At 47.2% G+C, this 21736-nt stretch overlaps 1 protein-coding gene across 5 annotated transcripts in view; it reads right to left on the bottom strand.

Annotated features, from left to right (window-relative positions):
* Positions 1-21736, bottom strand: part of DLGAP3 (DLG associated protein 3) — a 63069-nt gene continuing 41333 nt past the window's right edge. For all 5 annotated transcript variants that reach the window (XM_053897789.1, XM_053897785.1, XM_019429890.2 and 2 more), the window contains 5 exons: positions 21422-21507; positions 3014-3498; positions 1983-2074; positions 1602-1745; positions 1-873 (listed from right to left, as the gene is read on the bottom strand). In XM_053897789.1, coding sequence (XP_053753764.1) covers positions 655-873; positions 1602-1745; positions 1983-2074; positions 3014-3498; positions 21422-21507 — 1026 coding nt within the window. In that variant the 3' untranslated portion in view covers positions 1-654. The remainder of the gene's footprint in view (positions 874-1601; positions 1746-1982; positions 2075-3013; positions 3499-21421; positions 21508-21736) is intronic.

The following is a 21736-nucleotide window of genomic DNA, read 5'->3' as shown; positions in this document are numbered from 1 at the left end:
TGCAGTTCTGCCGTTTTATTTTTCCTGGGATACTCAAGGGGATGTGGGAACAGCCACAGGTGTGGTGAAGGGAAGCCCCGTCTCCCCTCCCCAGCAGCTGGGAAAGGGGAGAGGCCCAGGCGCCCTGGTCCTGGGTTGGTCCAGCCACTGTGGTCCCTGGGCCCGGTGGGCTGAGGGCTGAGGGTGGAGCCCCTGGGAGGGTGGGGCAGGCTCCTAGGTGGGGTTCGGGATTCTTCATAAAAAGCCACGAAGCTTGATCCCCACGAAGCCCAGCCCCGCGGGGTGGGGGGAGGGGTGAGGGAGACGCAGAGCCCAGATGGGGGACCCGGCCCGGCCTGGCCCGTGGGGGGTAGTAATGGCAGAGATGGTGCCCGTGGGGAGGAGGTGGGGACGAAGCGTCGGACCAGGAGGGAGGGGAGTCCAGGTGGGGGCGCAGGGCGGAGAGGCACGGCCCCCAGCCCAGCCCGGGCGCCTTCGCGTGGGGTCAGGAAGGTAAAAAACCCACGAGAGTGTGACGGGCAGGAGGGGCCGGGGCGTGCGGTGCCGGCGGGGCGGGCGCACGGGGCGGCCCGCGTTCACAGTGACCTCGACGCTGGGTGTACAGTACGGGTAGAAAACCGCGGGCCCGGGCCCAGGCTGGGCGGGCCGGGCCGGTCACAGCCTGGTCTGGGCCTCGGGGATGTAGATCTCGATGCTGTCGGCGCTCTCTGTGGCCGAGCTGTGGCGGAAGGAGGCGGCGCGCTTGGCCGCCAGGAGCCGCTTGCGCGCTTCCTGCCGCTGCCGGTCCACCGAGTCCAGGGAGCGCTCCTTCACCGGCACGCCCCGGCCCCGCGAGGGCTTCTTTGGTATCGGCGGAGGGACCTTCTTCTCCTCCTGCCGGGAGAGGGGGCGGCGGCTCAGTCTGGAGGTCGGGGTCCCCCCACCCCCGATCCCCAGCTCACGCTCCCGCCTCCCGTGGGACTGACACCAGGCTCCCGCGCGGGAGAACCGTCCGAAGGCGTCGCCACCGACGCCGGCCAAGAAGTCCCGGGGGTGCTGGCGGCAAGGTCAAAAGCCACTTTTCATTAAAAATTAGGAAACCGGGCGCCCCCTGGTGTCGCCGTTCGCGACTACTCGCATCAGAGCGCTCGCTCCTCCGAGACGGTGGGAAGTGAGCGATATCCCCCCAGTCGGGAGGAGAGCGGCTTCCCTGACTCGTGCAAGGAAATGGGGGTTCGCTACTAGACGTCTGGGCCTCATCACAGACAACCTCTAGTGAAGTGAGGGCTGACGGGCCCGCCAAGGTCCCCGCTGTGCCTAGGTCCAAGCTAAGGGCAGTCTGGAATTTCGCTCCTCTGTTTCTTCAAACTACAGCTGGTCCTAGGCGGCTGCAGCCACCTCGGGGCTCTGGCAGCTCAGGCAGTGATGAGCACAGGGCCAAGCAGATGGCAGTGACCAAGAGTGGGATCATATTGAAAGAAGATGGTCACCATCACCTGTCCAGGACTGCCTTTGCTCCCTGTGAATGTCCTCTGTTCCCCTGCCTCTCCCCACAACAGGTCTGTCTGGGGAAGGGCATTTTCCAGAGTCTGTCCTTTTGGCTTGAAGGGACTCTCCCCTACCTTAGGCTCCAGGAGTTTCCAGCTGTTGGCCTTAAGTTGCTGTAGCTCCAGGAACTTGAGGGTCACATCCTCGATAGAGAGCTGCAGGAGATCCCAAAAACCCGCCAGGTCCTGGAAGGTGGGCACGGGGAACGCAGTGGGGTCCTTTAGTGGAGAGAGATAGACGAGAGGCAGCCAGTCAGGAAGATCTGTGCCCCAGCCAGGACCAGAGAAAGCCCCATCCACCCTCACTGCCAGGAAGTTCAACCTGGGACAGTGGGGTGGGGGGATGAGAGACAGGGAGACAAGAGCGAGCCCAGGCCTCTCCCTGTTGGGCACAAACACCTGGTCTCACCTCCAGGCATACGCACACCTGGTAGGCTCTAGCCCATGGGCACTCACCATGCTTTGCTGACACAGCCGGAAGAACTGCTGAACTTTCTGGGACAGGAGAAGTTGTGTACTGCCCACGGCACTGCGGATCTTCTCCAGGACTGGAGAGCAGAAGGAGATTCAGGGAAGGGCCGGATGACTCTCCTTTCCCAGCCTCCAAGATGTCTGCCCTGAATGACTCAACCTTCCCTTATCTGGCACTCTCTGTCTGTCTGTCTCCTCCAGTCCCCTCCCCGTCCCATCCTCAAGTTCCTAACAAACAGCTCCTACCCCGTTTCACCAGGCCAGCTGTATCCTCAGACACCAGTGCTTCTTCCTTCATACAACCTCCATTTCGTAAGCACCTATCCTCCTGTGTCTCTCTTCCCTCCCATGTCATGGAACAGACGGAAGCCAGCCCCAACCTGGCCCTTTAGGCTTAGCCAGGCACTAGCTCGATGACCACCATCGGTCGAATTTTGTCACTCATCAGTATAGGACTCCTTGGCTCATTAAGAATTATGGAAATTTTTATATGCCTGACTCTTCTTAGTCACTATTCCATAAATGTAGGGATTCTGATGTATGACTGTCTCCCCTCAGATGGATTTGCAGAGAAGGGCCATGGCTTCCCTCAGTCCAGGGCTGTGTCTCCTTCACCTAGGCCTCAGACAGTGATCTAACATCATGCACTGCCTTGCCCTCTGCCTTGAAGTATGGTCCCACTCGCTAGATCAGACCTGGACTCCCACACCAGCTCAGATGAGAACAGAGTCCCCTTGATCCCCATGGACTGGGTGACTTGGACTGGCAGCCATCTCCTAAGAGGCCCAGCTCCTTCATCTGGTCACTTTCCCTGTCCGACCTTGACCTCAGCCTCTGAAGCTGCTCCCCACTTCCTTCCAAGAGCTCCCAGCATGCCATGCTGCCAAGGGGAGACCTATGGAGGTCAACGTCCTCACAGAGGCACACTCAAGCCCAACCAGAGGGCCCCCCTGTTCCACGGCTCTCCGCCCACCCCCAGTGGTGATCTCTTCACGCACACAGGGTCCCCCACTCACTCTCCTCCGGCAGCTCATAGTCCTCCGCCTCGCGCTCCATCTGCTGGCACCAGTGCTCCAGCTTCTCCACCTCCGCTCTCAGCATCTTGATGAACCACTCGCCATCCCGAGGGCAGGGGGACGTGCGGCCTGAGTCGGGGAGGCTACGTGAGCCGCGCTCCATCCAGGAGTCCCGACGGCTGGACCCGGGGCCAGGGGTGGGGGCAGGGGCAGGGCCTGGTGACCCATCGGTGGCCGGCGGCTCGTACGGCAGTGGGTAGCCCTCGCGGTAGGCCCACTGGCCCTGTGTGTGGACCGTGCGGAAGACTGAGTAGGTGGGGGCCCGGGGCCCGGGCTGGGGCTCAGAAGCGTGCCTCTGGAAGGAACGTCCGAACTGCAGGGCCTTGTCTTCTGTGGCCACTGTGGCCAGGCCAGCCAGGCCCTCCAGCTCCAGGTCTGCCTGCACACCCGCCGTCACACTGTTGGAGCGCTTGAACCTTGCCCGCCTGGTGAGAGAGGTGGCTGTCATCCCTGCCCCTTCCTGCTCTCATCGCCATCCTCACCCCCACCCCAGGCCCAAAGGAAAAGGAAGAAGAAAAGAAACCTACAATGTGATGGACACTAATCCACGACCTTGAACTATACTAGCCCTTGCAGGTGGGTACAGAATTCCTGTTGCACTGCCTCTGGACAGGGGTGGTATTCAGAATATTTAACAATCTGTACTCGGTGGGCAGAAAAGATGCTGGCATACAGCATTCAGGATGGACGCACCCAAAGTGCTTAGAGCACGGCCTTGCAGAAGCAAGGGGCGAAGCAGTAGGGCGAGAGAGGGACCAGGGTGGTGGCTCTTTACCAATGAACACAGAAACATTTCAGCATTTGGACAAACAGCATGCCTTTGCTAGTTTACAACAACTGCCCGGGTTTGTCTTCAGCCCTTCAGAAACGAGTAAACTAAGGCCCAGAGAGGCCATTGGTCACCCAGCTACAAAACAGCTGAGCCAGGATTTGGACCCACGGCTGCTGGCTCCACAGCCCAAGCATCTCCCAGCACACCAGCTGCTGGAACATCAGGAAGAACTGCCTTGGAGCGGCCGGAGGGTGGGGGGAGCCTGCAGCTGAAAGGACTTCTCTAGGGATCCCCACAGCTCAGCCCAGAGCCTGGCCAGACACAGTCAGCCAGTGCCAGTGGAGTTGAATTAAGTTGTTGGCAGGAATGACATAGGGCCTGGAAATTTCTTGTCTTTGAGTTAATATGCAAATCCTCTGCAAAACAGAAAGTCAGTTGGCTTTCTTCTGTTTCACCCCCTCCTCAGTTCAGAGTTCTTTCCTATGAAGAAGTCAGTAGCCTCTGAAGTGCATGGAGCTGGGGTCAGACAATGCTTGAAGAAGTGGGAGTCAGGAGATGTGGGGGTGGTGGGGAGGGGTGAACAGAAGTTTGACGTCTGGAAGTTTCCAGACCAAAAAAGAAAGACCCATATGTCCTAAGCTACCTCCACCCCATTACGGTCTAAAGAGAGGGGAACTTGGGGGACCAGCTCTAGGGACCCCTCAAGCTTCCCAGGAGTCTCCTCCAACCCCCACAACTTCAGCCTTCCTCTTGCTGCCCAGGCCTCCTCTCCCTGCCTGCCTTGCCTGCCTGCTTCCCTCCAGCTGGCGGGCTGCCTGCTGGGAGCCTGTTGCCATAGAAACCAGGCCCAGAAGGATGCTGCAGGACCCAGGAAAGAGAGATGCACTCATGTGCAGTCTCCAACAAGCCCTATGTCCCAACCCCCACCCAGAGAGACAGAGAAAGCAAGAACATATCCGCACTGCCTCCCACATGATCTTTACCCTGGCATCTGCTCTGTCCTGCCCTGGTCAAGATTTCTATCAGCCTCTGTCTTGATGTTGGACCAGACTCCTTTTAAGACCCTTCCGTCTCCACTCAGCACAGCACCAAAGAGAAGCACTAGATGAGGAACCAGATCTGAGTTCTAACGCTGGCTTTGTTGCTGTGTGCCTTTGGGGAGTTACTCCCCTCCATCTAGTGTGTAAAATATATCATACAATATATGTAATTATACATATATTGTGCATGTAAGCATACATGCACACATACATCCTATATAAAATGATAGGAATGGACCAATAATCACTAAGGTACTTCCTCTCTCAAAAATTATACCTTGCATATTTTCAGATCAGGGGCCCAACATTCCCTCACCACTGAGGGAATGTTCCCTCCCTCCAATCCACTCAGGATTGGAGCAGTCTTCCTAAAGCTGATCTCTGCCCAGCTCATTCCCATGCCCCAAACTCTTCCATAGCTCCCCACTGCCAACAACATAAAGTTCAGGTTTCCTCTGCTGGCATTTCCCCAATGGTAGCATCTAGTCTGGAAGCAGTCCTCTTCTCTAACCTCACCGCCCCCTGCATTCTCCTTATTCCCCAAGTCGATTACACTGGCCCTGACTCTAAGCCTTTCTGAAATGGTCTTCCTTCTCCTCCTCCTCCTCCTCCTCCTCCTCCTCCTCCTCCTCCTCCTCCATCCCTCCCTGTCCATTCCCTACTCAAGTCATGTCTTCCTCTGTGAGCCTCCTGATTGCCCCCAAGACCATCCTCAGCACTGTATCTCCCTCAGCAGCCTTCTTGCATTTGGAGACAGCCCCCCCACCCCCCACCCCAAGTTCAGTTAAATTGTTCTCGGTTTCAGGTGAGAGTCTTGTGTGTCTAACTGAACTGTTGGGATGCACTTTCAAAATATCCATCTTGAATATTTCTGTGCCTCTGAGCTCCCGTTAACCTTTGGCTCCTTCAGAGCTCCAGCAGTTGCCAACCACACAGGTAAAGGTGGGGCTTGCCCCAGTAAAAGACATTATTGAAGACCTGCCTTCCCTGTTTGCCTCCCTGGTACCCTCATGGAACATGGCTCTGTCCTTCAGCACCACTGGTGTGCTGCCTTTCACCTCTGAGGGGATCCTGAGAAGATTACATTCTGTCTTGATGGAAACAGGCCACATGGGCTGGAACAGAAGCTTGCATAAGTGCCCCAGGCTGCCTCAATGAAGCCTCTTCACCATGTCTACCTCGAGGAAGACCAAAAAAGTTAGAGCTTATGGGAATCCTAGAAGCACAGTCTTTACCAATACTCCCAGCAGGGGGCCAGAAAGTGGCAGAGTTTCAGCAGGAGTCAGTCAACCTTGTGCAAGTGGTATTTTTCTTTAATTTTTAAAAATATTTGTTTATTTTTGAGAGAGAGACAGAGACAGAGCACAAGCAAGAGAGGGGCAGAGAGAGGGAGACACAGAATCTGAAGCAGGCTCCGGGCTCCGAGCTTTCGGCACACAGCCCGACGCAGGGCTCAAAACCATGAACTGTGAGATCATGACCTGAGCCGAATTTGGTCGCCCAACCGACTGAGCCACCCAGGCACCCCGTGCAAGTAGTATTTAAAACCAGCAATGTAAAGCACCTGGCTGGCTCAGTCAGTGGAGCATGCGGCTCTTGATCTGGGGGTTGTTAGGTTCAAGCCCCATGTGGGGTGTAGAGATGACTTAAGAATAAAATCTTTTAGGGGCGCCTGGGTGGCTGTCGGTTAAGCATCCAGCTTCAGTTCAGGTCATGGTCTCATGGTTCATGAGTTCGAGCTCCCCACCGGGCTTTGTGCTGACAGCTCAGAGCCTGGAGCCTGCTTCGGATTCTGTGTCTCCCTCTCTCTCTGCCCCTCCCCAACTCACTCTCTCTCTCTCTCTCTCTCTCTCTCTCTCAAAAAAAAAAAAAAAAAAAAAGAGTAAACATTTAAAAAAAGAAAAGAATAAAATATTTTTTAAAATTAAAAATAAAAATAGAGAATAAAACCAGCAGTGTGCGACATGATCACCTAAGAAAAGAGCAATGGAACAGAGATGCAAAGCTCTGGGGAACATGGACATTTCATGAGTGGATGGAGACAAGTGGATGCCCCAGAGGCATCTAAGCCACAGAGGAAGAGGAAGAAAACCAGGGGAGAGTCACCTAAAGGCAGAGAGAGGACAGAAGGGTCTCAAGAAGGAATGAGCAATTGACATGGAAAATACAGCCAGTTGAGAATTAAAGGTGTCTACTGATTTGGCAATATGGAAGCCTCGGGAGACCAGGGCAAGAGCCAGTTTGGTGGAGCATGGAGGCTGAGGCAGATGGCAGGAGGTTGTCAGGAGGTGGAGAAAACTAGGCAAGGCAATTCTTTCAAAAAGGTTAGTTGAGAAACGAGGAAGAGAGAAAACAGTATACCTTTAAGGGAGCGATATTTTGGCTATTTGTCAATTGTATCTCAATAAAGCCGGGGGGAGGGGAAGAGAGGGATATTTTGTCTAGAATGGTTCTCCCATGCCATATCTTGACAGGAGAGAACCTACAGGGGAAGCAGCATAATGGTCAAAGAGGTCCACGTCCTAGCTCCTGGAACCTCTGAATAGGTTACCTTCCGTGGCAAAAGGGACTTTGCAGATATGGTTATATTAAGTATCTTGAGACGAGGAGAAAAGTCTGGATTATCCTGGTGTGTCCAATTTAATCACAAAGGTCCTTATAAGTGAAAGAGGGAGACTGGAAAGTCAGAACCAAAGGAGATGGGATGAGAGGATCAAGGCTGGAGTGATGTAATGTGGGGACTCAACCTGCCATTGTGGCTCTCTGAAGACAGAAGTGGGCTACAAGGCAAGGAATGTGGATAACCTCTATAAACCAGGAAAAAGTGACACAATGGATTCTTCCCAGAGCTTCCAGGAGTCCTGCCAATACCTTGATTTTAGCCCAGTGAAACACAGTTCAGACTTCTGACCCCTAGAAAAGTAATATAATAAAAATGTATTGCGGCACCTGGGTGGCTCAGTTGGTTAACTGTCCAACTCTTGATTTTGGCTCAGGTCATGATCTCACCATTCATGAGTCTGAGCCCTACATTGGGCTCTGCCAACGCTTCTCCCAAGCGAGAAGCCTGCTTGGGATTCTCTGCCACCCTCTCTCTCTGCCCCTCCCTCCTACTCACATGCATGTTCTCTAAATAAATAAATAAGTAAATAAGTAAGTAAACAAATACTTTAAAAAAATTTTAAATGTATTCTTCAATGCTGCTAAATCTGTGATAATTGATTATAGCAGCAATAGGAAACTAACACAACCTGTAAAGAAAAACTGGAGAGGAAAGAAGCAGTAGTCAAAGGACCAAACATAAGGGCAATAAATAATAACTAACATGCTTTGAGCACTTAGTGTGTGCTAGACTTAAACATTTTGCATAAAAACATGCTAAGTCCTCAAAAACAGTCCCACGATAAGAGTGTCAGTATCATCCCTACTTACAGATGAGAATACTGAGGCTTAAAGAGAATAAGTGGCCTCTTAAGATTAGACCGTTATCAGGGCGCCTGTGTGGCTCAGCCAGTTGAGTGCCCAACTTTGGCTCAGGTCATGATCTCACAGTTTGTGAGTTCAAGCCCTGCGTTGGGCTTTGTGCTGACAGCTCAGAACCTGGAAACTGCTTCAGATTCTGTGTCTCCCTCTCTCTCTCTGCCCCTTCTCCCACTCATGCTCTGTCTCCATCTCTCTCTAAAAAATAAATAAACATTAAAAAAAATTGGGGGGGAGGGCGCCTGGGTGGCTCAGTCAGTGAAGCATCTGACTTCAGCTTAGGTCATGATCTCACGGTTCATGGGTTCGAGCCCCGCATCTGGCTCTGTGCTGACAGCTCGGAGCCTGTTTCAGATTCTCTCTCTCTCTCTCTCTCTCTCTCTCTCTCTCTCTCAAATAAATGAACACTAAAAAAATTTAAAAAAAATTTTCCCATAAACATATGGCCAACTAATCTTTGACAAAGTAGGAAAGAATATCCAATGGAATAAAGACAGTCTCTTCAGCAAGTGGTGCCAGGAAAACTGGACAGCGACATGCAGAAAAATGAACCTGGACCACTTTCTTACACCATATACAAAAATAAACTCAAAATGGATGAAAGACCTAAATGTAAGACAGGAAGCCATCAAAATCCTCAAGGAGAAAGCAGGCAAAAACCTCTTTGACCTTGGCTGCAGCAACTTCTTACTGAACATGTCTCCAGAGGCAAGGGAAACAAAAGCAAAAATGAACTATTGGGACCTACCTCATCAAAATAAAAAGCTTCTGCACAGCAAAGGAAACAATCAGCAAAACTAAAAGGCAACCAACAGAATGGGAGAAGATATTTACAAATGACATATCAGATAAAGGGTTAGTATACAAAATCTACAAAGAACTTATCAAACTCAACACCCAAAAAACAAATAATCCAGTGAAGAGATGGGCAAAAGACATGAATAGACACTTCTCCAAAGAAGACATCCAGATGGCCAACCAACACATAAAAAAATGCTCCAAATCACTCATCATTAGGGAAATACAAATCAAAACCACAATGAGATACCACCTCACGCCTGTCAGAAAGGCTAACATTAACAACTCAGGCAACAAGATATTGGCGAGGATGTGGAGAAAGAGGATCTCTTTTGCACTTCTGGTGGGAATGCAAGCTGGTGTAGCCACTCTAGAAAACAGTATGGAGGTTCCTCAAAAAATTAAAAATAGAACTACCCTACAATTGCTCTACTAGGTATTTATCCAAGGGATACAGCTATGCTGTTTCAAAGGGGCACATGCACCCCAATGTTTCTAGCAGTGCTATCAACAATAGCCAAAGTATGGAAAGAGCCCAAATGTCCATTGATGGATGAATATATACCAAGAAGATGTGGTGTGTGTGTATATATATATATATATATATATATATATATATATACACATCCATATATATATATATACATCCATTATATATATATATATATATATATATATATATATATATATATATATATATATATATAATGGAATATTACTCAGCTGTCAAAAAGAATGAACTCTTCCCATTTGCAACCAAATGGATGGAACTGGAGGGTATTATGCTAAGCGAAATTAGTCAGAGAAAGACAAATATCCTATGACTTCACTCATATGAGGACTTTAAGACATAAAGCAGATGAACACAAGGGAAGGGAAGCAAAAATATAAAAACAGGGAGGGGGAAAAACATAAGAGACTCTTAAATATGGAGAACAAACAGAGGTTACTGGAGGGGTTGTGGGAGGGGGGATGGGCTAAATGAGTAAGAGGCATTAAGGAATCTACTCCTGAAATCATTGTTGCACTATATGCTAACTAACTTGAATGTAAATTAAAAAATAAATAACAATTCAAAACAATTTTTTTAAAGATCAAAAACAATTTTTAGTACAGTCTGGTCGTGGAGACCAGCTCTTACAGCAGTACACTCCATTGCCTCCCCAGGATTGTGGGAGAGGGGCAGCTTTAATCAGGAAGAGGAGTGCCCTAACCTCAGGCAGGACTGATGGCAGAGGAGGGGAGGGATGCAAATAGGTGGGGGTCGGTGCAGAAGTGGAGAGAGGTCCCACAGATGACCCCAATCATTACAATGAAGTGAGTGGGCTGGATATTTGGGGGTGGGGGGCGTGGGGGAAGAAATGTGAATGAGCAGCTTTAGGGGGACGCGGCCCAGCAAAGTGGCTAAGCGCATGCTCCCTGGAGCCAGACTGCCTGGATCCAAAACTCAGCTCTACAGCTTGTGCCTCAGTTTCCTTGTCTATCAATGAGAATGATCACAGGATTCTGGTGAGATAATATATGTAAAGAACTTAGAACAGCACCTGGCCTACCCATTGTAAGTGTTAGCTATTGTATGGAGAGGCAGGGAGGTTTATAGCTCTCACTGAAAAGAAAGGGAGCTAGACAAATACAATAGTGGGAATGTAGCACTGAGAACCCAGTGAGGGATTGTAGTTATTAATTATTGTGATTGCTGCTGATCACTTCCATCTGTTCTCACAGGGCATTCTGAATAAAACCTCTTTTGTACTCCAAAGCACATTGTATTATAGTTAGTTATTTGCATTTCTGTCTCCCTTATAAATAGAGCCATTCCTCACATAAACGTTGGCTGAGTGGTTGGTTGGTTGGTGGATGGGTGGGTGGGTGGGTAGGCTGGTTGGAAGGAAGGATGGTAGAGACCACTAATCATCCCCCAATATCCATCCTCCCTTTCTTCCTTAGTAATAGAATACCACAGTTTTAAGCTGGACACATGGCCACTTTGAATAACGATTCTCTTACCAGTCTCCCTTGCAGCTAGGGATAGCCATATAGCTAAGGTCTAGCTCACAGGATATAAGCAGAAGGGGTATGTGCAACTCCCAGGAAATGTTCTTAAAAGGAAAATGTACCCTTCTTTGTTCCTTCCTCCTCCCTGCTGACTGGAATGCAGATGTGATGGCTGGACTCAAGCAGCCATCTGGGAATATGAGATGGAAGCCAAGTGCTAAGGATGGAGAAGTAATGAGATAGAAGAAGCCTGGGTCCCGACACTGCACAGCACCTACCAGCTCTCAACCTAATCTCTCTAGACTTCTTGTAAGCAAGAACAAAATAAACTTCTGTCATACTGGGGGTTTTCTGGAACTTACAGCCAAACCTAATCCTAACTCTAACAGATGAATTTTCAGTCCAGGGCTTATGTCCCTACTTAATTCTGTTCTTGGCAGTATTTGCTGTGGTCTCACCAATAGCTGTAAACACAGGATATAAACTGGCTTCAGTTGTGAATCATCACTACTTCTTAACAATGCCTGTCACAATATTTTCTCCCCAAGCTTTTTTTTTTTTTAATTTTTTTTTTTTACACTTTATTTATTTTTGAGAGAGAGAGACAGAGCACAAGTGGGGGAGGGGCAGAGAGAGAGAGAGAGAGAAAGAATACGAAGCAGGCTCCAGGCTCTGAGCTGTCAGCACAGAGCCTGATGCAGGGCTCGAACCCACAAACCGTGAGATCATGACCTGAGCCAAAGTCGGACATTTAACTAACTGAGCCACCCAGGCGCCCCATCTCCCCAAGCTTTTTAACAAGGTTGAGGAAGCCTCCCCCCTCGAGCTCTTTGGGGTGACAATGATCACATTCCTGATGATTCTGGAAGTTGTTACATGGTTACTTCAGGGAGACATTTCTACTGTGATTCTCTAAGGGATAACACAAAGGGCTCTGGGAAGAAACTGGTTTATCCCAAGAGACACAGCGTCCAAGGAATGCTCAGCATTCAGGAGTTGTCAAGAGGTTTTGCCAGGAGTATTTGGCAGCAGGCTGGCGGGGGTGTAAGGAGGGAACTGGGCAGGGAGGGGGAAGGGCACTGACATTTCAGCAAGGTACACCTATTGTACTGGCTCCCTCTCTGAGAAAGCAGCTAAAGGCTTATACATATCATCAATCAGGGGCCTTGAGTCCACCACCCCAGCCTGGGGACTAAGACAGTAACAGGTGGGGTCAAGGTAGGAGATTTAAGAAGAGCAGTTAAAGACTGAGGAATGGAGGCCACATCCACATCCAGGGCTTGTGGTCAATCAGCAGTGCATTGCTTTCGCATGACTGCTCTGGGAGTACAAATTCATGAGGATGGAAACTTCCTTCCCAGGGCTCAGGGGCTTCTATTCTTTCAGTACATGCCATTCCCAAGGCCCCAAAGTCAGAAATTACCATGATGCTAAGGAAAGGGGGGGTGGGGGTGGGGTGAGGAGGGGGCTGCCTTCCTCCCATAGAGTTCTCCAGGTGGCCCTGTTTGGGCACAACTGGGTATAAGTAGGGTTGTTAGATAAAATACAGGAGCCCCTGTTGAATTTGAATTTCAGATAAATAACAGGTAATTTTTTAGTATATCTCATGCAATTTGGGGGAACTCCATATACTAAAACCTCTTCATCGTTTATCTGACAACCAGACTTAACTGAGCATTCTGGTGTTTTTTCTTTATTTTGTTTTCTTTTTGCTAAATCTGGAATTTAAGATAAGCTCTTAATAGGAAGGATCTACTGGTAAAAGGAGGGGATTCCCATAGTTAGAGTTTGAAGCAAAACTCATATGGTTTCTATGTTCTTAAAGGGCCCCAGGAATAGTCTTCTAACATTTAGCAAGGTCATGTGATACATTCTTTTTTTATGTTTATTTTTATTTTTGAGACAGAGCATGAGTAGGGGAGGGGCAGAGAGAGAAGGAGACAAAGGGTCCGAAGAAGGTTCTGTGTGCTGACATCAGCGAGACCATTATGGGGCTCAAACTCATGAACTATGAGATCAAGACCTGAGCTGAAGTCAGACACTTACCCAACTGAGCCACCCAGGCATCCCCGTGCATTCTTTTTTTTTTTTTAACGTTTATTCATTTTTGAGACAGAGAGACAGAGTGTGAGTGGGGGAGGGGCAGAGAGAGAGGGAGACACAGAATCCGAAGCAGGCTCCAGGCTCCGAGCTGTTAGCACGGAGCCCGACGCGGGGCTCGAACCCACGAACCGTGAGATCGTGACCTGAGCTGAAGTCAGGCACTTAACCGCCTGAGCCACCCAGGCGCCCTCCCATGCATTCTTTTATCCTGGCCCAGAGTATGCTGGGTCTGGGTAGACAGGTGCTGTAGGATGCCCTAAAACAGCCCTGGTAACTGTTTCTTAAGTATGCTCCCTCCCACCACAGGGACTTAGCACATACTGTTCCTTCTGCCTAGAACACTCTTATCTCCCACTTTCACCTAGTTAAATTGTATTAACCATTCATCGAGATCTCTACCCAAATGTCACTTCCTCAGGAAAGCCACGCCAAACCCTGACTAGGTCAAAGCCCCCTACGATACACTCTCAACTGTGCACATACCTCTCCCTTGTGGCACCACCACAGCTGTACTTCTACATCATTTATGAGCTACTTAGATTTAACATGGCAGTATGCTTCACAGGGCAGGGGCTGTCTGGTTCCACTTACCTTTGTATCCTCAGTGCCTAGCATAGTACTTGACAAATAATAGGGGTCTAATAAATGTCTGTGGACAAATGAATCTTAGTTGGGGGTGCAGCAGAGATGGAACTGGAGAAGCACCCACAGCCACCCATCCCTGTGTAGTTCTAAGCCAAGTCACCACGGATATGGGCAACTGGAAAAACCCACTGACAACAGGTCTAAGGGGCAATAAATCTGAACTCTTCACCCAACAGGTTGGCAGGGAACACACTGAAAGGCAGAAGAGGAGAGACCTTTCCTTTCTGGCAATTTCTAAAACCAACGGGCAGAGAGAGATGACAGATACTGGGGCCAGTGAGACAGGAGTAAGAACAAGAGAGTCCAAGAAAATGGGGCGGCAGCAGGTGGGGGCTCCTGGATGTCTGCCTGGAAAGGCTGCTGGTAGTCATGGCTCGCTTTTATGTACCATTTGGGGCATGGTGTGTGGTAAGTCAGACTTAAAGTGCCAGGGACATAAGGGACAGAAAGGACAGTGCAGGTGGACAACTAAGGATGCCTGCAGCAGACAAGCAAGGGAGCCTGGCCAGAGAGATGCGCCAGATTTCTTCTCTCCCCACCTGTCACCCCCTTGGATTCCCAGCATGATCACCTGTCCCGGGCAATTCAGCTCTTTAGACATTTATCCAACACCTTCTCCCCCTCACCAGCTCACCCCACCAAGACCCCACGAATACCTACACAAGAGCAAGAAGGACCTCCCCTCAGCCTGTCCCTGTCCTTCCATGACTTTGCTCCAAAATGCTTCTCAAATTGGTCCGCTTCTCTCTGTATCTACTGCTATCAGCCTAGTCCAGACAACTGATCAATACGGCAGACTGAACTAACTTGAAAAGCTCCCACTCACACACACACTGAAACACAGAGAAATACTGGATAAAATAAAGCCAAACGGTGTTTCTGCTATAGTGCCAAGCTTGAAAATAGAAAGAGAGAAATCATCAGGTACTAGAGACAAAAAGGAAATTCAAAACCTAAGAAGTGAGAGGGAATCTAAGCCAAGTGAGCCACAGGAATAGTGGGCCAGACATATGCTAGAGGCTAGATGGTAATGCTCAGGGAGGAAGAGAGGAAAGCCCCCAAACCCGTGCATCCTGGGGAGCTGGAAGGAGACCCCGTGTACAAAGCCAGCAGCCACGAAGGGTCATTTTACTTACAAACGTGGACTAGAAAATGCAGGTCATGCTTCAGAAATGTGGCCTGGAAGTCCGTTTTGTGTGTGGGTATGAGTTACAGTGAGTGCTAGCACTGAAATCCAGAAACCTCAAGAAGAGACATGGGCTCTACAACTGGTCCCAAGCTGAAGCAGTACCTCAGCACAGAAAACGCTGAACGCATGAGGACAGAGTGGGCAGTAACAAGTAATAGTGAACATGTAAGTTGGTCTAAAATATGCTTGTAAATCTAAACTATTAGACCATGGAAGATACAAGAACAGCTGCTTTAGCAGAGTTTTTTTTTTAAGGAGGGATAGTCAAAATACTAGACAAATACAACATGGAAGATGGGAAGAGGGAGTTAAGAAGGAAATTAAGGTGTTCCAAGCTTCTTGGTGTTTGCCCATGAAGGGTAGAAATACTCACTGGTTTTAGACTTTAGTAGAAAAATATGAAATTAAGTATATTTGCTAAACATTTGAGGAAAATCACTACTAAAATGTAAACTTCCAAAGCAGTAGAAGGAAAAAAGAAATAAAGTAAATTTGATCAGTTCAATAGAAGGCAGAGAAGGAGGAGAGGAGGAAAGCAAAGAAAAAGCATGACGGGGTGCCTAGCTGGCTCAGTCAATACAGCATGTGACTCTTGATCTCAGGGTCATGAGTTCAAGTCCCATGTGGGGCATCTATGCTTACTTTAAAAAAGAAAAAAGGGGGGGTGTAGAAAAGGCATTGTTAAAGAGATAAAAATAAATCCAAATAAATGAGTAATCAATATATATATATACATATATATATACATATATGTATATATATATATATATATATACATATATATATAAATAGACTAAATACATCTACTAAATGTTAGCCCTACACTGTTTACAAGCAACAGATCTAAAAAGGATATAAGGAGGTTGAAAATCAAAGTATGAAAAAGGAGATTTTGGAAAATTAACCAAAAGAAAACAACCATAATGATAAAATCAAGCAAAATAGACGTCAAGGCAAAAAACTTTAGTGAGGATGATCAGCAGCCTATTTAATGATCAAAGGGGCAACCCACCAAGAAGACATAGCAATCATAAGCCTGAATACTTCTAAGTAGCACTCTCAAACTGAAGAAAAAACTAATAAAAGTACCAGGGAAAATGATACATCCACAATCATGGTGAGACATTTTTAATACAACTCTCTCAGAACTGGCTAAAAAATTTAAACAGAAATCAAAGCTAAACATTTGAAAAATATAATTTAGAAGTCTGACCATTTATATAATAAATGTATATATGAGAGAGGAAGTCTCAACAAATTTTAAGGAATAAAAAATATCATACAGAATGCATACTATTACCACATGCAGCAAATTTAGAAATTAGTAGTGGAAAGAGAGCTCCCCACCACCCCCCACAAAGTAATTTGGAAACTAAAACAAAACAAAACAAAAACTTGTAAATAATTCATGGAATTCACAGGTGAAAAAGGAAATTATGATAAAAGTTACAAACTATTTAGAACTGAACAATAAAAATACTGCATCTCAAAATTTATGAAGTACAGTTATAGCAGCATAGTTAAAAGGAAAATTTATAGCCTTAAAAACACATGTTAAAAAATAAGAAATAGTGTTCAGGAACCTGTAAAAAAGTCACAGAAGATAGGAAAAAGAAAAATAATAACACAAAAGTAAAAAAAAAAAAAAAAAAAAAGGAAACATTAAAGATAAAAAAGAAAGAATAGAGATGCTAATGACCCAAAAGCTAGTTTTCTTAAAGACTGATAAAATATAACTTTAAGGGGCACCTGGGTGACTCCGCTGGTTAAGCATCTGGCTCTTGGTTTCAGCTCAGGTCATGATCTCCCGGTTTGTGAGTTTGAGCCCCACATCGTGCTCGGGATTCTCTCTCTTCCTCTCTCTCTCTGCGCCCCCCCCAAAATAAATAAATAACTTCTTCTAAAAATATATATATCTTTAAAATATATTAAAATGATAAACTATGCAAACCTCAGACAACATTGATCAAGAAATAGAGATCGGACATACATATATGGTATTAGGAATGAAAAGAAGGGGCATAAGCTACAGATACAATAAAAACTTATAAAATTATAACACTATGACAAAGAATATTTGTGCCAAAAATGTTTTAAAACTGTCATTTTGGGGTGCCTGGGTGGCTCAGTTGGTTAAGCATCCAACTTCAGCTCAGGTCATGATCTCACAGCTTGTGGGTTCAAGCCCCATGTCAGGCTCTGTGCTGACAGTTCGGAGACTGGAGCCTGCTTCCGATTCTGTATCCCTCTCTCTCTCTGCCCCTCCCCCACTCATGCTCTGTTTCTCTCTCTCTCAAAAATAAATAAATGTTATAAAAAATTTTTTTAAACTGTCTTTTTTTTTTTTTGTATAATGGCCCATTTCTTAGAAAAATATAAATCACCAAAACTGACTCAAGAAGAAAAAGAAAACCTGAATAGGTCAATAACCATGAAAGAAACTAAAGCTGTAGTTCAAAAAGTTTCTCCTAGCCCCAAAGGCATCAGGCCTAGATAGTTTTATGGGCAACTTTTACCAAAACGTTAAGAAATAGATAATTCCTACTTTACACAAATTGTTCCAAAGAACAGAACCACAGATAAGGCTTCCAAACTCATTTTAGGACTCCAGCATAACCTAAATGCCTGAATTGAATAACAACAATAAAGCAAAACCGTCATCTAATGTCACTTATGAACACAGATATAAAAATCTTAAAGTAGGGGCACCTGGGTGGCTCAGTCAGTTGAGCATCCAAGTTCATCTCATGGTTCATGAGTTCGAACCCCATATCTCGCTCGCTGCTGTCAGCACAGAGCCCACTTCAGATCCTCTGTCCCCCTCTCTCTGCCCCTACCCCACTCACACTCTCTCTCTCAAAAATAAACCCAAAAAACATCTTAAAGTAGTAGCTATTCAAAAATCCAGTAATGTATATAAAAATAATACAGCAAGACTGTGACAAAAGCCACTAGAGTTCCGTATGTCCATTCTTCTCTTTGTCTTTAGCCAGAAGAACCCTGATTTTCAGCAATGTGCCCTGCTCATTGTACATTGCTTCCCAACTAAGACTATACATCTCATAGCCTCCCTTGCAGCTAGATGCCACATGATGAGGTTTTAGCCAATGTGATGTACCTGAGCATGTCATATGTAATTTTCAGAAAGTCCTTTTTACAAGGGAGGACTGTGTCCCTCCTCTCTTCCTCCTTGGTACTTCTCAGAATACAGATAGGACTGGCTGGAGCTTGGGCATCAGCTCCTGGGAAGGAGGTGATGCACAGAGTGCAAGACCAGCAAGATAGAAAAAGCCTGGATCCTGACACTGCACTTCTACCTCCAGGCTTTTCTTTTTCTAAGTGAAGGAGAAATTCACTTAAGATACTATTGAGGTTCCAGGCACCTGAGTGGTTCTGTCAGTTCAGCGTCCGACTTTGGCTTAGGTCATGATCTTGCAGTTCACAAGTTCGAGCCCCACACTGAACTCTCTGGTCAGCACAGAGCCCACTTTGGATCCTCTCTGTCTCCCTCTCTCTCTGCACCCCCTCAAAAATAAACATTAAAAAATTTTTTTTAAAGATTCTATTGAGGCTCTGCTACTTCCAGCAAAACTTAATCCAAACCGACAATAGCATCAAGCAGGGTTCATCCCAGGAATGAAATAATGGATCAACATGGAAAATCTATTAATATAATTCACATTACAGATGAAAGGAGAAAATCTATGATCATCCAAGTAGATTCTGAACAAGCATGCAATAAAATTCCAGCTCATTTTCTATTTAAAATAAAAATGAAACTTCTTAGCCAACTAGGAATAGAAGGGAATTTCCTTAACCTGATAAATAGTATCCACCTAAATCTGTACCAAACATCACCTTACTTGTGAGCAGGATTTGAGAAGATAACCACCAGTGTCAGGAATGGGACAAGACTGCTATACTCCACAGTGAACTAGAAGTCCTACACAATGCATTATTGCAAGAAACAGAAATTAAAAGAATACAGATTTAAAAGAAATATCCTTATTTACAGAAGACATGACCAACTATATAGAAAATCCATCATGATTTTCAGACAAACTATGAGTCCTAATAAGAGACAGCAGCTAATCTGCTGAATACAAAAATCAACGTATAAAACTTTATAATCTTCCCGTGCACTGGTAGTGCCCAATTAGAAAATAAAATAGAAAAAAGAGGTCCTCTATGATGCAAAAGGCTATCACCTTTCTTCTGTATCAGGAAACATTCCTGCTTACTAGCCTCCCCATACTCACTATTATTTCCCTCAAATTCATTCTCCACTTAGCAGCTAGTGATCTTTTGTAAACACAAATTAGATCCTGTCATGCTTCTTTCACCTTTTAATGGCTACTCATTAGTTATAATTAAATTCCAGTTCTTTATCATGCCCGTGCTCTGCATGACCTGACCTCTGCCTATTCTCCAATCCACTCCCTCACCACTGCCCCATCTCGTTCCACACCAGCCCCAGAACCTTCTTTTGGTTTCTGATGCATGTCAAACTCTGTCCTGCCCAAGTGCCTTCACATATGCTATTCCCTCTTCCTGGTACCCTTCCACCAACAATCATCACCTGAGTATTCCCAGTCAATCCTTGAGTTACCCACTTACCCTAAATAAGATCCCTTCTCTCTTAGATTTTTTCTTTCATATTCCCACCATAACATGTAATAATATCCCATTACATATTACACCATAATGCATGATCATATTTCTTTCTGTGGAGTATTTATTCACTGCCTTGGTTCCCTTCCAAGCCATAACTTCTGTGAGGGCAAGACTCATGTCTTTGATGTTTCCATGAGCCTTTAATAGGAACAGTCATATAAGAGATGCTCAATGAGCATTTTCTGAATGAATGAATGAATGAATGAATGAATGAATGAATGAATGAAAGTTTACTGATTTAGCCAGAATCTCAGTAGAATGTCTACTGCACTCTTCCCAGGATTCAGGCTTGTTAGGAAGAATAGGGGGACCCCCAGGGGTCTCACTGGATGAGGGACCAAGAAGCCTTATAAAGGAGTGAGTGTGGGTAGTGGGTTTGGTTGATGGTCCACAGAGCAGCATTAGAGTTGGGGGAAGAGTTCTGAACACAGAACTGCCTCCCTCCATGACTCCTACCCCACCAATCAGGAACTCAGGTCATGGACTTGTGAATTGGGTTTGCCATAAAGTGCTCCTTTCCTGGGATCTTTGTGGAATATTAAGAGTTTGGAGGACAGTGGCTTTCAGGAGCAATGGAGGCAACAAGGCAGCTATTGATCACCCTTGGTGGAAGCATTTACAGCCTCAGGAGCATATGGAACTGCAGGGAGCTGGAGCATGCATAAAGAAAACTGGTGCAGCCCACAGGAACCCCACGACTTGATCAGGCGCGCACACACACACACGCACACACACACACACACACACACACTACTCCCAGGGGTTCCCAGAAACAGCTAACAGAACTTTAGGGGAGGTCAAGAGGCCCAACAGTGGCAGCTAGGAACAGCTCAAGGGGCTGCTACTAAGACTCTAGCTTTATTCCTCTAGTGCGTATGGCCTGGACAACACAGATTACCATGAAACTCTTGCAGCCGCCGTACTTCGGGCCACTGGCCTGGTGGCATCGCAGCCCAGAGGGCAGACGGGCCACTGTGGCACTGCCACATGGTCATTAGAGAAAGCATCTTCCCATAGGGAGCCAACAACAGAGGGACTCCTCCCAGTATCCCCTCCAGAGCTGAATGCTAATTTTTCAGCTGGAAATTAAGGAAGCAGTGTTTCTGAGGCCACCTAATGCCAGAATAGTGGCTGCTGGTAACTCTACCATCTCAGGCATGTAATAGGTACCCCTGACTGGTTAAATGCTTGTGTGAGCCAAGTGAGGAGAAGTATTACATTTGCCAGAGGCCCCTGAGAGGCAATCTTCATGTTTATTTGTTTCTTTTTGAGCTCACATACTTGTACACCACAGGTCATAAGGAGGGATTAGGAAAATCCTGCTATCCCCTATAAAGGACAGTTGTTGGAGGCCTGCTCAGCACCTACCTGTTACCTCTCCCTACCAGCCCCTTCCTCCAACCACTCCTGTTGCCTCGGAACACCTAGGACAGGCACGGGTACAAGGAGAACTCACTTTAGATCTGATGGCTGCCCTGCTGACATCTCCGAGGGTAACCTCTGTGGCTGCCCAGACTCCTCCCCATTAGGAGGGCTCTAGTCGCAGTCCAGAAAGAGAGGGTGTGCAGGCAGACCGCACCAAGAAGGGCACTGTGCAGCCTCCTCTCCTCTTCTCCCCCAAGGAAGCCTGAGATAGCCCCACCCAGACCTACCTCTTGTCCTCTTCCACCTGAACACCAATGGAGTGGAACTCTCTTCGACTCCTGTTCTCCGTGTCCGAATCCGAGATAGTCTCCACCTGGCGGCAGGGTAGCGGGAGTCAGTGGCCGGGGCTAGACAAGGGACACAAGCTCTCCCCAGGCAGAGGGGTGAGCAGAGGCTGAGCCCCAAGCCAGTGGGCAGATTCTGCAAAGACAATCTGACCCAACAAGAAAAGAGACCCAGGAGGTCAGAGGCATCGTACTGGCAACCAGTAGAGGCGATGGCTCCACGACAAGTGACAAGGGAGTGGGCCGGGACTGGTTGTA

This window comes from Panthera pardus, unplaced genomic scaffold (assembly GCF_024362965.1).
Source record: "Panthera pardus isolate Hobbes unplaced genomic scaffold, ASM2436296v1 HiC_scaffold_11, whole genome shotgun sequence".
NCBI lineage: Eukaryota > Metazoa > Chordata > Mammalia > Carnivora > Felidae > Panthera > Panthera pardus.
This window is presented reverse-complemented; position numbering and strand designations above follow the sequence as displayed.